This window comes from Mucor mucedo, assembly GCF_025094135.1.
Source record: "Mucor mucedo strain NRRL 3635 chromosome Unknown EV154scaffold_299, whole genome shotgun sequence".
NCBI classification, from domain to species: Eukaryota; Fungi; Mucoromycota; class Mucoromycetes; order Mucorales; family Mucoraceae; genus Mucor; species Mucor mucedo.
Genome location: NW_026252583.1, coordinates 11,827 through 26,337, shown reverse-complemented (window position 1 = coordinate 26,337; position 14,511 = coordinate 11,827). Strand labels below are relative to the sequence as shown.

Sequence of the window (14,511 nt, the reverse complement as noted above, 5' to 3'; positions counted from 1 at the left end):
CGGTCCGCTATCCGTTGTTATGCGATACTTCAGGGAATTCTGGTAGTTATCAATACTGATCCGACACTTACGGGTTCACTGATTACGTTTAAATAACAACCTAAATAGATTATAAGTAATTGGAAACGGTTCAAAAATGGTTCAAGCATTCTAAGCTTGTGTGGGAATTATCTTAGTTAATTTCACATATAAGATAAGTCGCAAATCATATCGGAACGTCCTTAAACGTGCGTTGTATTTCAAAATATATGTACGGTGACCTCTAAACTATCCTAACTGTTTGAGGTTATTGTATTTTGTAACGACATCACATACTCATATCATAGGGACACTTTGGGAACATTTTCTATTTTCTGTCTTTTGTTATTATTAAGTTATTGATCTGGTTAAAAGCGCTTCATAAAAAATGTATAAGCTATTATCACTCTTATAAGATGATTAAACTCTTCTTTTTTATAACCTTTACTGGAATATTTTTTATCCCAAACATGTCACACATTTTTTAGTCTATCACATTTTTATTTCGTCCAATGCTGCTCTAATCGTATCATTGCTTTGGAGACTGCTTTAAGTAATGGTGTAATTAACGGAGCTATAAACAGAATTAATCAAGACGACTTGTTCAAATTAGTGGGCCGGTGAGGAGTTGAGCGGGGCAAGAGCGGAACAGAATATTATTAAGGTGAGGACCAAAGAAACAGGCATTATATCAATTAGTATTAACATATATAAAATGGATGAGAGTAAAAAAGTTTAATTCAAAAAAAAAAGAAAAAACAGATAAGATCTTGAATACAGAAATAGAATTAAATAGACATGACTACAATACCCGAGGAGTGTGTGGTGACCTAGCAAGAATATAGCCATATTAGAGCTGACAAAGGTTTATCCATGCTGATAGCATTTGTGATATAAGCTTTACAATAAATGTCATAGTAAGAACTATAAGGATATTACAGCGCAAGTCCAATTTAGTACGTCTGAGAAATAATTAAAATATTGTTTAAAGCAAGGAGATTTAAAAAAACTTCAGATTTATTAGAACAAGACTAAAGTAGTACTATGTAATAATTGTATACATTTTTGGTTGATCTAGGACAACTTCAAGACAGCGCTTGAGACATGAACACAGCCGACAGTCTTTATATAAATACTGGTACATTTCGTTTATTATTAAAAGACAATCTTATAAACAGTCTCAAACTACTCCGGTAGTCTTTTTATAATTTTACTTTACCTTAAAACATAACATTTAGTAAGGAGTACGATACAAATTTGCCGCTGTGTATTCCAAGTATATGTTCAAATATTTGAAAGGGTAATCATGAGTTCAAAAAGTTAGTGGTAACACGATAGAAACCCCAAAAGCCGTCAATCCTAAATTTCTAGACCATCGAAAGAAGTGAAATACACTTGAAATACGTATCCAGCAAAGGGAAAATTAATGGATGAGGTATTAAAGATAATTCCTCACTATTAAACCAAGAAAATAACAATATCAACAAATATTATTTTTCTGACACATTTTTAAACATCGTACATTCTACAGATTGCTAAACAACCGTTTCTTACGCCGCTAACAAAATTTATAGAAACAAAAAAAATTAATTTCGTCTGAAGCCGAAAGCTGTTAGAAAAAAGGCACTACAAGACAAGGATAAAAAAAATATTTCTTAAAAGTGGAAAACAATTTATAAAGATGTGCAAATAGTTTTAATAGCTTAAGGGCCCTCGCAAGCACATCAAACTATTTTTTAAAGATCCCGATTAAGGACATTAATTTTTTTTTTTTTTTGTGAAAGGTTACAGTTTTTCCAAATAGAATCTTTTAAAATTTAATAATATATATGGACGATTAATAACAAAATTGAATATTTTCAGTGCTAAAAATTCCGAATTCTCCAACGAAGAATTAAAATCTGCAGGCCCCAAAAACCTTCTATCAGATTATTTAATGTCCAAATCCGATTACTGAAATCACGAATGTTGTTTTATTTTTCAATAATAGCCTTTTATTTTGATCGATTTACTTTTTTTTACCATCTCTATTTTATTTACAGATATGAGTTTCCAAAATTATTCAAGTGCTGACTTCATCAATGGCCAACGCCCAAACCCTCCTGTGGTAAGAGGCCGACCCAGAGTAAACCCTCCGTTTGCTGCACAGATTCCCACTGACGTACCTGTACCTACCCCTTCTTCTGTACCTGCACCATCTTCCGAACATGTTCCTTCTGCTGGTCCTGTTCCTTCTGCTGGTCCTGTTCCTGCTACCGAGCAAGCTCCTCCTCCTGCTGCTGATCCAGTTTCTGCTGCCGATTCCGTACCAGAGCCTAACACCAACCTTAACTGGGATTCACCAAGCACACATGTATTGATTGAAATTTTTCCTGCGTATCTTGTTGAAGCGGGTTTGACTAGCTCAAGTGAGGCAAAGGAGCTTTAATCCAAAAGACAGAAAAAGCCTTCAATGACAACGCAGCCGTCAATGGCCGAAGAGACATCTGTGCCATGACCACTAAATGGCATGCTCTTCATGCTAAGTATCGAAGCAGACGAGACGATGCTAATTCTACTGGTAGTGCACCTCTTCAACACTGGGAGTTTCATGATTTGATGGAGCAGGCAACAATACCAATGCCAACTACAAACCCGCCTGTTACATACAGCTCCCATTCCAGAGAAACTGTGGACAACCGTGGTGATTATGCCACTACACAACCAGTTGAAAACTTTAAATATTTCTTAAATTCTGCACCAAAAAGTAAATTCCCGTGTCAGAATTTTTTTTTAAAAAAATAAAACTTTGCGATTGGGCGAAAAAACAAAATACGTGATTGAAGGCCAGATGTTATGAAATAAACAACTGAATGAAGGTTTCGTGCACCTTGAAAACTACTTTAGCGTCTTTTATGGGGGTCAGGATAGCGATTCGTGCAGCTAAGCATTTTTATTGGATAACAAAATGGAAGAGACTTTTATTTTTTTGAAAAAATGACATGTAAAAAAAAAACAAAATGATTAGTTTCTTTCATTTTCTAAAATTTTGAAATAACGATTAGTGTTATGGAGCCACCAGAAAGTACCGAACTTGCACTTGTTGATAAGAGAATATTTGACAGTGTCAATCTCAGTTTCCTGAGACATGTCAAGTAATTCCACCACAGTCAGTTTATACTTCAGCAAGTCCAAGATTTCTTCAGTTTTCTTGGTGAGGAGATTACCACCTTCGTCAGCTTGATAGACAGAAATGAGGCTACTGTCATCGTGAATCACGAAGGCTGGCCTGGGAACAAGTTCATACACCTCAACAATAGCCTGATCGCCGCGAAGTTTTACCACCTTTCCAAGCAGACGACGCGCCCCAAGAGAATCCAAGTCAACATCGAGAATAGCCGTCATGTTTAAAGCAATCTTCTTTCCAGCAATATATTCAGTACTGCCGAATTCCCGATTAGCAGAATAGTACATGTCCTCACTGTACCTATCGAACCACGCTTTGACCAGACTACCACGAGTTTTCATACCGTTATCCCAAACAAGACCCATCGCAATACTTCTCAGCATTACCTCACGACCGTTAATAAGAGCCAAATCACGAGAAGGGTTTTGTTTGTTGGTCTTCATGACAATTGCCCTAATGTGTTTGTTGAATTGCTCGTTCTTTTCAGTTGCGAGAAGCACAGGAGAAGCAAATCGAAGACAATCCTCTACCAAATGGACTATCAAATGAGTCTTTAAACGATTACACAATGGACCACCAGTTTTGGCGTATGGAATCGTAGCACCATTAGATTGTTCACCAGAAAGACCATAGATCTCTTCAGAAGTAGTTTGACTGGGCACTGATGCAGTTGTCGTTGCTGTTGCTGGCTCTCCACGAGTACGTCGGTTACTGGGAACAACGGTACGATCAAGGTTATCCAGAGCAATAACAGTATCATCAACGGATTGACGCAATAAATCGAGATAGGCAGAAAAGTTGGTATGTATTTCACAGTTATAACACAATGAGCAAAGCTCACCAAGCTTATCAAAAGTACTAATAACGTTATCCATTCGGTGGAATTGATCATTACGAAGGTTGAGGAAATCAATGTGGTCACGAGCAACTCTGAGAACAATTGGGAGCATCTGAATCATAAGTTTGAAGTCTCTTCCAAGAAAGCTTTTGTATCCTTTGAGATGCGTCGACAAATTGGTAAAAGCCTTAGACCCATACTTTGCACACAAAATACTAATGCGATCAACCTGCTTCTTGTTGAAAAAGCAATCAGCAGCTTTGTTGAACGTGTATTTGATTAAACCGAGACATAGGCCATGCAGAATTTCTACCGGTGTATCCTTGCTAGGATCCCAAGAAGACAACGTCAAAAGCCTTTTGCCAGCAGTTTCCTTGAAGCCGAGGTCCATCAAGTTTTCGACCATGATATAATCACCCTGTCTGTTACGAACACGTATCGAGAAATCAGTACTATCCGAGTCATCGCTTGGAAATAAACTCATCCAGTGACCTTTTTCTCTTGGAACTGACATGTGTTCTTCGGCCGTGGTAATTCTATTAGGATCAAAAGCATCAGCATGTCGACACCAGAAGCATTTTCTACACGGATAAGTAGCTGTTGAAGCTTTCAAACAAGAAACCTCGGCATGACGAGGATTGTCAGCCTTGATAAACAAAAGAGGAGCAACAACAAAGACTTCTTCCTTGAGAATAGCATCAAACATCGGCAGACCAGTTTCCAGTTTCTTTAAATCGGGGACAAGGGAAGGCAACTGTTCCATAGCAGTATGGCGATTTGATCCACATATAAAAAATTGATTCAAATAATGATTGGCAACACTAAGAGGAACAGCGGCAGGATTCATCGACCACGAATCGAAACAATTCCATTTTGATGTGGAATTACCACTGGTATCATCAGAGAAAAGGTTGTACGGAATTACTCTAACGACCTGGTAGTTTGGCGAATTGGGATTTATGCTTCTTATACGTGATCTAATGGGCAGTGGACGCTTGTACTTATTACCAGTATCAATCATGTCATGATGAGCGCGAATCAATCGAGTATTAGCAACAACATCTCTAGAACAAAGATAATCGTCACCATTTATTTGTTGTAAGCTGGTAAATGCATCGAAGGATTCATGTTCGGCACGAAAGACATTATTGATGTCAAGGTCGGTTATGGGACAGTGGAGAAGGATGTCGTATAAACAGCACATTTCAAGATTATTATCGGGTTTAATTGGATACAAATCAACGTTCACAACTTTTGATATTTGGAATATCTTGGCCACTTTAAAATAATGGCGATCACGAAGAGGAATATTGCTCTCAGACAGCAAAGAGACCTTATCCGATACCCAGAGTTGAAGATTTGGACCAGTAATTATCATGGGATGCTCAAACAATCTATCACAATTCCACTTTTCACCTTGACTTAGCTTGATTCGTTGGTTAGGTGTTCGATCAGGAAGATCTGACAGGAAACCAGACATACAGGGATTACCTACGAGAAGTCGCAAGTGTTCAGATACATCATTGAGAAACAAGTCAGGCTTTGATGCGACAACAACAGGAACAGCGGGTGCAGAAGCAGTTTTATTTGTTGTTGCAGCAGGATCAGTGGCAGGAGCAGAGGTATTGGCAGGAGCAGAGGTATTGGCAGGAGCAGAGGTAGAGGCAGGAGCAGAGGTAGAGGCAGGAGCAGGAGCAGAGGCGTCAGCTGCTGTAGCAGTACCAGATGCGCTAGTTGATGTGGCAGGTTCAGTAGGTTCGACAAGAAGTCCGCCGTTATCATCTTTCGCACAATGGGGAGCATGAGGAAAACAAGGTATACAACTTTTCTTGGATTTGTGAAATCTGGAAACGCTGTGGGGAGTGGGATAGCCACGGAAATCATAAATAACATCAGAAGGATCCAAAGCTAGTTGAGCTCTGTACTCTTTGATTGCAATTTCAGCCATATATTTACCAAAATCAAGAACTGATTTGATTTGGACTTCTGAATACTTAAAGCTACCAGACTTGAAGAAAAGAAGGGCATGCATTATGTATTCATTTTTGAAAGGATATGCTGGATTGTCGTTGACATCACCACTCAAATCAAGATATTCATCATTACCATCATCACCACCATCACCATTAGAGCCGTTGTTGACGTCGTTAACAGGAACGGGAGGTTCATTAGATTCGCTATCATCATCAGATTCCCCTCCGTTGTTAAAATCATTGTTGAAATGGTCAAAGGCATTACCACCATCGAATTCTTCTTCACCATCATCACGCCCATCATCATCACCGTCACCATCATAATCATCATATTGATTTTCATCAAATTCATTTGCAGGTTCAGACAATGGTTCGGCAGTGCGTTCAGGTTGGATTGGTCTAATGTATATTGATGTAAGTAATTTGAATATATTTAACAGCCTTAAATAACTTTACCTTTCAATGGACTCCATATCAGAACTACGAGATTCGCTTAGCGGGATAGTAGGTTGTTCGTCAGAGGTATTCCTAAAAATAATAATGATAAGTACAAACTGACTATTTTTAAATTGAAGAAGACGCTCACTTACTGTTGTTCGATGTCATTGGCAGGTAGTGATCCTTGATTGGACTGAATCGCCTCCAGAAGTTCTAAGTGGTGTCCTGATCTTTGATGCACTTTAAAAGAGTGTCGATTAATTGTACTGTATTTACATAACACACACGTTTGCTCCTGAGGCGGTAAAGCAGGTTTTGCACGGAACTTATTTGTTCCAGGTGTTTTTTTCATAGTGTTTTAAAATTAAAGTAAGTTGTTTATAATAAAATAAAGAATTTTGATAAAGTGCACTCTGGGGATTGTCTTTGGTTTATATATCGTTCAGATCAAAAAATGTGTTTAATGCTTAGCTTATGCGGACATAAGCTGTCAATTTGATTGGTGCAATAATTTACAAACGTCATTGCGGAACGATATTTTGTCACGCAACCCAACTTTCTTAGGTCGCTTTTCTTTCTCTTACGTATTTTTTTTCAACCGTGGCGTGTCTTCACAAACGCGTGATTATTGCTTGTAATATTATGATGCTTATGAACAATGGTATGTCATAGAACATCTGTCTTAACAATACTATCATAAGGCATTCTACTAATTCTTTTCTCACAGTCAATTTAATCAAAGTCAAACGCGAAAAAGGTAGCTATTTCATGACTTATGCGATAATATAATCTTCTATCCCCTTTTACTTTCAAGATGTGTATCTATAAAGGTATACTTTATTCTGTACTGTGCTTCCCTGTAATAATATATCACTAACAAACGCCTTTTTATTTTTTAGAGGCTCTTTACTCTTTGAAATACCGTAAGTAATATCTTGGTGATTATTTTACATCCTAAACTAATACATAACGCGTTTCATTTGTCAATAGATATATCGCGTAAAGCTTCATACAAGGTACTATAATTTTAACATTAATCATTATCCATTTTACTAAACACATTATTCACTTTATAAATTAGCTCGTGATACTGCTTAAGCACGGATAAAATGTAAGTACAATATCTACCACAGACACTTGAATATCACATTAATACCTTTTTCCGTAGCTTCAGCTCAAACAGAATCAGTTTTGCGTGGGTTTTCTAGCTTGAATTCACTGTCTGCTATACGTGTCATACGTGGCCTGTCTGGGCTACGTGGTCTGCCCTGTCTGTCAAGGCTGAATAGCCTGCCTGGTCGGCCTGCGTAGCCCCGAGGGGCAAACAGGCGCTTTTTGCCGGTTTCTGATTTTGTGGGCCAATTTTTTATATAAATAAATTTCGCTTTTTAAGGCAATTTTAAAGAAAAACTATTTTCGTATTTTGTATTTGTATTTTATTGTTTTGTTTGTACAGCAAGGAAACGTAAACAAAACCACAAAACCAAAAAGGAAACAATTTTCATATCTATTTTTACTTTTTTTTTTGGGAAAAAAATGGTCTTGAAATTTTAAAGTTTACACCTGGTTGTGTAGAAGTCGTGGTCATTCAGAAGTCGATAATGATAATGAAGAGGATGAGGATGAGGATGTCGTTCCTCAGGTAAATGCAAGACGTCCACGTAATGTAAGTGTGTCAATGTGGTTTATGCCAAACCATATGGACCAAATGGAAGCTCAACGCCGGGCTGAGAGAGCAGCTGATCGTGCTGGTATAATTAAAGAAAGGAATACCGATCGTGCACGTATTGCTGCTGAACGAGAGGCAGATATTGTTCGTATGGTTGAAGAAGATGCATACCGACGAAATCAACTGGATCATAACAACGATTACAGACGACAAAATACTGAGTTGGTAAGAGAGGCTACTTTGTCCATGTCCCGAATGGTAGATTTCTTTGCTGCTTCAATTGCTCAAAACAACAATGCCACTCGTGCTCCCACACCTACCACTACCACCAGCAACAACAATCCCCCTTCTCCCAATCCTTCTACAGATAATATCATTTAAATAAAATTGGATAAAACAAAAAGTTTCTATACTTATCTATTTCTATTTCTAAGTCTAGTTCTTCTTCTACTTCTACTTCTAGTTGCTCTTCAACCCCCTCTAGCCGCCCCACGTCTAGTTCTACGTCTCATCAATCCCTCAAAAATGGTAATCCTTCTGCTACTACCGCCTACATCAGGTGAGTCTTCATCTTCAGGAACAGCTGCATTATGATCTTGAAGGTGAACAAGGTCGGTAAACCCGGTATCACCAAGGTCGATACACATATTGTGTAAAATACAACATCCGGTAATCATCTCGTTGATCTTCAACTGGTCCAACATGTAAATGTACTTGCCAGTAAATCTCCAACGAGCCACCAACACACCAAAGGCTCTTTCGATCGCCATTCTTGTAGATGAATGTAAACGATTGAATGTACGCTTGCGACTGTCTAACACGCATTGACTCTCAGGAAATGGTGTGATCAAGTTGGGTCTCAAAGGATAGGCAGAGTCACCAATCATAAACGTGTTGTCAGGAAAGTGAATGTCTGGGTGGCGAAGAATTTCACTCTACATCACTTGATCGAAAAGCGGCAGCATCATGCGTTCTTCCTGAAGTAAATATTGTTGTGTTAGCTTTTATATTGTTTCATCGTAGATCATTATACTACAATACCTGAGTCACCCACTTTGATATACCTGAATCGTAATGCAGAACCACATACGGCAGTAAGCTTCACGGAATAGTTGTTCATTCTATCCCTGAACATAGCACCCACGGTTGGAGGGGAAGGTTGGTGAATGATAAAGTTCTTACCATCCACAGCACTAATCACATCATTCAATCAATCCCCAGTGCTACTCCCAAAACCGACAGCAATGGCATTGGCTCTGATAGGGTCTGATGGGCATGTCAATAAATGACCAAGTTGATCCTTAATTGCTTTGAGTGTTCTTGTGGTGAAGTTGGTATAACTACCTGATGAAACACCCAAATGCATATACGCTTGACGATATCCGATATGGCAATTAGCCAACCGAAATAAAGCCGTTGCGACTTGGTTATAAATCGGAGTAGTATTGGGAGCGACAAGATTGAATTCTTCGTGTGCCGAAAGCTCGTTCACCAAATGCTCAAAAGCACGCTTACCCATACCGTAGTTGGCGCGATAACTACTGACCTGGTTTTCGTCATTGTCATTGAGGAATGGGTGTTCCAATCTCCAAAAGTGGTATCGACGCGATTCACGTCTACCATCGGCACTAATTACTGTTCTTGTTCTTTCTACACGTTCGCCCATCATGAAAATGGGGAGATTGTTAATAGAAACTCCATATTGATTGCGGTAATTGCTGGCAATAAGATTATATTGGAGACGTTCTGCATGGTAAAGTTCTCCAGTGGAATGAAGAGTCTTCATGTTTTCCACGAGGCGTTGTCCAGTAGAATTAAGAATTTCTATTCTATCTTCTTCGAGAGATTCAGATTCTTCGTTCATTCGAACTATAAGGAGCTGCAACTGAGACACGATAAACGCAATTTGTTCTGGGCTCATCATTCTTAAACTGTAATTTTTATATTTTTAAAATAATAAAAAAATCGGTTAAACTGATGTTTTGTCTTTAAAAAATAAAGGAACAGATATTTTAGTAATCTGCAAAAACTTTATTATTAATCATTCAAATTGGGTCATTTAAAAAGCAACGTCATGGATTTCAGAAAAAGATTTCTTTTGGAAGTCTGAAGTAACCTTTCACAAAAAAAAGAAAAGAAAAAAAAAAGAAAAACAACTTAATGTCCTAAATCGGGATCTTTAAAAAATAGTTTGATGTGCTTGCGACGGCCCTAAATCATACAAATCTGAGAATTCTAGTCCGTTATCCGTCAAAATCCAATAGGTTTGGGTACTCTGGTCCGTTATCCCTCAAAATCCGTTAATTTCAGGGTACTCCGGTCCGTTATCCCTGAAAATCCGTTGACTTCAGGGTACTCCGGTCCGTTATCCCTGAAAATCCGTTAACTTTAGGGTACTCCGGTCCGTTATCCCTACAGATCCGATACTTAAGGGTTCCATGATTTCATTAAACCAATGACCAAAATACATTATAAGAAATTAGAAACGGTTCCGAAATGGTTCAAGTATTCTAAACTTGTATGGGGATTATCTGAGCTATATTCACATCTAAGGTAAGTCGCAAATCATAACAGAACATCCTTAAACGTGCGGTGAATTTCAAAAACGTATATACAGTGCCCTCCAGAGTATCGTAACCGTTTAAGGTTTTCGTATTTTGTGTAATGGCATCACATACTGATTCATAGGGAGACTTTCCAAACAATTTTATTTTTCTGTTTTTTGTTATTATTAAGTTATGGATCCGGTTAACAGCGCTTCATAGGAAATATATAAGCTATTATCACTATTATAAGATGTTAAACCCTTTTTTTTCATAACCTTTACTGAAACATTTTTATTGTAAACATGTAACCCATTTTTGAGTCTACCACATTTTCGTTTAGTCCAATGCTGCTCTAATGGTGTCATTGCTTTGGAGTCTGGTTCTAGTATTGGTGTATTGAACAGAGCTATAAACAAAATTAATCAAGATAACCTGTTCAATCAGTAGGCCTGTGAGGAGTGGATCGGGGCAAGAGCAGAACAGAAAAATTATTAGGGTGAGGACAAAAGAAACAGACATTATATATCTATTAGTATTAATACATATATAAATGAATGAAGGTAGAAAAAGGTTTATTCAGAGGAGCGGGAAAAATAGATAAGATCTTGAATACAGAAATAAGAATAAATAAACATGCTGTTATTTATCTTTATTGACAGATTGGGTAAACAAAGGTTGGGGGATCAGATTAACAAAGACAGACTATTAGTCATAGGCCGTTCCCAAGCCAAAATTTTTTACGTTTTGGGAACAAAAGTATTTAGCTCAAAATAGTAATTTAAACTATAAAAAAACATTTTACCAGCCAAAATTTATGGGGGGTTGAACAATTTACAAATTAGTAATTTATACCCTCGTAGGTGGGGGCTATAAATTACAAAAAGTAAAAAAATGTGTGACATGACTCAAAATAATATTTCTAATTACTAAACTAGCATGTCTTATTTACTGGTTGTATATGGGCCACATTGCTATCGTCAGTATACTAAAATTATAAGCTAGTACTTATACTGGGGGGACCAAACCTTTTTACAAATCGAGCGATATGTTTTTGAAGAAAAGTTTGCTTGGGAACGGCCATATTTAGTTTGGGACATTTTTGGCGCAGCGGGAAGGAACACAGATAATTTCGCAGATAGATACAGAGGATAACATGAGCTGATATTATTAATGTTTTATAAGGGAGTTCAAAGGCAGAGGTACCAAGGAAACGCATGTTAAATGGTTTTACAAGCACAAGGGACAACGGGGATACATTATTTGGAACACAGGCGTTAGACAGGATACAATAGTGATGTTTGACAGTGACATGTGTGACAGGAGGCAGAGAACAGGGAACAGGTGGAACAGGTCGAACAGGACCAATGGGCTGGTCGGGTTTCAATAATGGTCTCAGACATTTTGCATGATTATCTGCAACTGAAACATAGACGGTTGATGACAGTCCTCTAACTATCAACCGGCGGGCTGACCGATCGTATTTCAGTTTTCGATCGGCAGGTTGACCGTTCGTAAATTATTTTTTGACCGGTCGGTTGACTGGTCGATGTTTAATTGCTAAAACGTGCCTATAGTGTTCGTTATTTCAAAATATATGGAGCTGTTACAAAAACTGCAATAGCAGAAGGTCAATTATTGTGTCCAAGGCCTATTTGTATATTGAGCTGAAAATTTTATGGCTAGAAAAATAAACCCATTTTCAATTATTTTTTACGCAATCTTTGCCATAAACTTAATATAATCATACTCCTGATTATTATTCCGCCTAATCACGTGTGCAAGGAATGTCCAAAAAGACAGAAGTTTACTATTTTGGTTGCCATGGAATCTCCTGTAAAGTCTTACCTAACATAATAATTGCCTGTGTTGAAGTTACGCAACTCCTTGTAAAGTATATCACTACAGGTGTCTAGTCCTAATGTTGTATTTTGTGCGCATTATAATTAACCTGACTAAGTATTTCGATACCATGTCTTATATACCAAATAATGCGATACGAATCATTTCTCATGGAAAGCAATTAATATAACCTGTCCCTAAGCTTGAACCTGATAAACGTTTTGCTCTTTTTTAATTAAAATTTTATACCCCTAAAAACGTTTTGCTACAGATTTCTGACAGACGAACGATTGTAACATTTCTTTGAAACATAAGCAATTAGTTTAAATATTTAGTTATAAAATGTTTTGCTGATAGTTATCAAACGTTATTAGTGCTAAAATATTAAAGCTGGGGAGCATAGGGAAAGCCCGTCGTTTGAAAGAAACAAAAAGAGCAGACAGTAATTTTTTAACACCCGACTTCGATCCAATCTAAGGCTATAAGATGACAACGAAATGCTTTTAATTTAGACATCTCACCCGTCTTTTGAAACGTAAAACGATGAATGCTTATCGGTTTTTTTCTTACCATTTTGTGCGTATACAATGATCGTGGAATAGACATAAAACAGCTATTTCTGATAGTAAAGTAGCGATAGTATTTAATATAGCTCTTGGCTACTATTAAAAGAAGAACGCGAAAAAGAAAAACAGAATAATTCGATTTTTGCACCTACATACAAAAAGTCGCTTTCCGACAGGTACGCGATTGAATCCAAAATGCATATTGAAAGGTGGTGATGGACGTCAAATTCCTTTATCTTTCACCCTTTTTATTGTTCGACATCAAACACAAAAAAAGCATATATAACTAAATTAAATAACGTGCATGTTAGTATCAAAAGCGAATGTAAGTACAAGGTAAACCAATCATCTTGTAACAGATAACCAATTATTTTTGTTAGATCCAGAAAACCATGCCATCTTATTAGTCAAGGTTTGAGAATGTCAAACATTCAATTACCAACCGAAGAAGGTGAGCTCTTTGTTTATTTTAAAAATGTATATATATTAAGATGTACATAATCAGAACAATCTACGGCCTTGCCAATTGGGAGGAGACCGATGGCAGTGCCAATAAAAAGAATGACCGGAGAAAACCAAGACGGTAGCTCTTCCGGTAAGAAAAAGAAATCGTACGCCACCAACCCGTACGTCGATGACGAGGCCTCGTTTTAAAATGACACTCAAAAATCCGATGAAACCAATGTGGTCACACCAGTACAGGTGCCTACCACCTCTGCAAAGGAGGCTGATGCAATTGTAACGCCCACAGTGGCGATTAGACAAAACATGTCTATCTTAAATTAGGAACTTCGACTTAAGGCGATTAGAGTTTTAAAAATGCCTACTCTGACCTAAACTACCCAGCACGAAGATATAGACAAGTTTTTAAAAGACATCTTCTTTTATTTTAATGCCGGTCAGACATACTATGTGTTGCGAAAGTGTATCCAATACGTTGGATGCTATCACTTCTTCTGTTTCTTGGAAGAGTCACAATTACAAGGCAAAGGATTACACAAGAAACACATGCAAACAATTAAAGGTAAAACATACATGGCCTACTGCATACTTTAAAAATTTAACCTTCTTTCAATAGACGGTCAACATAGTAAGTACCAGACCAGACTATTAAAAGCTGCTGGTAAAAGACTCCATGTCTTGTTCAAGCAGTTTAAGTACGGGACTCTTGCTATTGTAATTCCTTACTCCTTTGCAGCCTTTGAACGATGGAGCAGGGAAAAATTCAAGAAGTTCATTAGCGTTATCAAGCAAGATGAGGCCTTAACCAAGGAACTACAAGATCTGCAGCTTCGCTCCACTTTCTTGGACAAAACTGGAGAATTACACTACATATATTATAAAGAGAGCAACTACATTTATTGCAATGATATTCAAAATAATAAAGAAGTTCATTTTTGCTACTTGGCTTTCATTCAAGGTCGTAGTGTTTCATTGACCCTAATTGTGACAAAATGA

The 14,511-nt window shown here is 37.5% G+C and overlaps 3 protein-coding genes across 3 annotated transcripts; 1 reads left to right on the top strand and 2 right to left on the bottom strand.

Moving 5' to 3' along the window:
- Nucleotides 1-2,939: 2,939 nt before the first annotated feature.
- EV154DRAFT_533913 (uncharacterized protein) lies at nt 2,940-6,148 on the bottom strand. The gene has a single exon (XM_051604001.1). The coding sequence runs from the start codon at nt 6,052-6,054 to the stop codon at nt 3,022-3,024; it is 3,033 nt and encodes a 1,010-aa protein (XP_051450097.1). The 5' UTR covers nt 6,055-6,148; the 3' UTR covers nt 2,940-3,021.
- Nucleotides 6,149-10,612: 4,464 nt separating this feature from the next.
- On the bottom strand, nt 10,613-13,254 carry EV154DRAFT_488851 (uncharacterized protein; the record flags this gene model as incomplete). The annotated part of the gene is made up of 8 exons (XM_051599194.1): nt 10,613-10,795; nt 10,924-11,054; nt 11,484-11,515; nt 11,674-12,096; nt 12,363-12,413; nt 12,494-12,563; nt 13,058-13,100; nt 13,210-13,254. The coding sequence occupies 8 exons, from the start codon at nt 13,252-13,254 to the stop codon at nt 10,613-10,615; spliced, it is 978 nt and encodes a 325-aa protein (XP_051450096.1).
- Nucleotides 13,255-13,473: 219 nt separating this feature from the next.
- On the top strand, nt 13,474-14,511 carry EV154DRAFT_488850 (uncharacterized protein; the record flags this gene model as incomplete). The annotated part of the gene is made up of 4 exons (XM_051599193.1): nt 13,474-13,504; nt 13,559-13,648; nt 13,928-14,077; nt 14,132-14,511. 4 exons carry the CDS (start codon nt 13,474-13,476, stop codon nt 14,509-14,511), a joined length of 651 nt encoding a protein of 216 aa, XP_051450095.1.

Coding starts and splice junctions, on each gene's coding strand:
- EV154DRAFT_533913 (XM_051604001.1), bottom strand. CDS start 6,054: ATGCATGCCCTTCTTTTCTTCAAGTCTGGTAGCTTTAAGTATTCAGAA.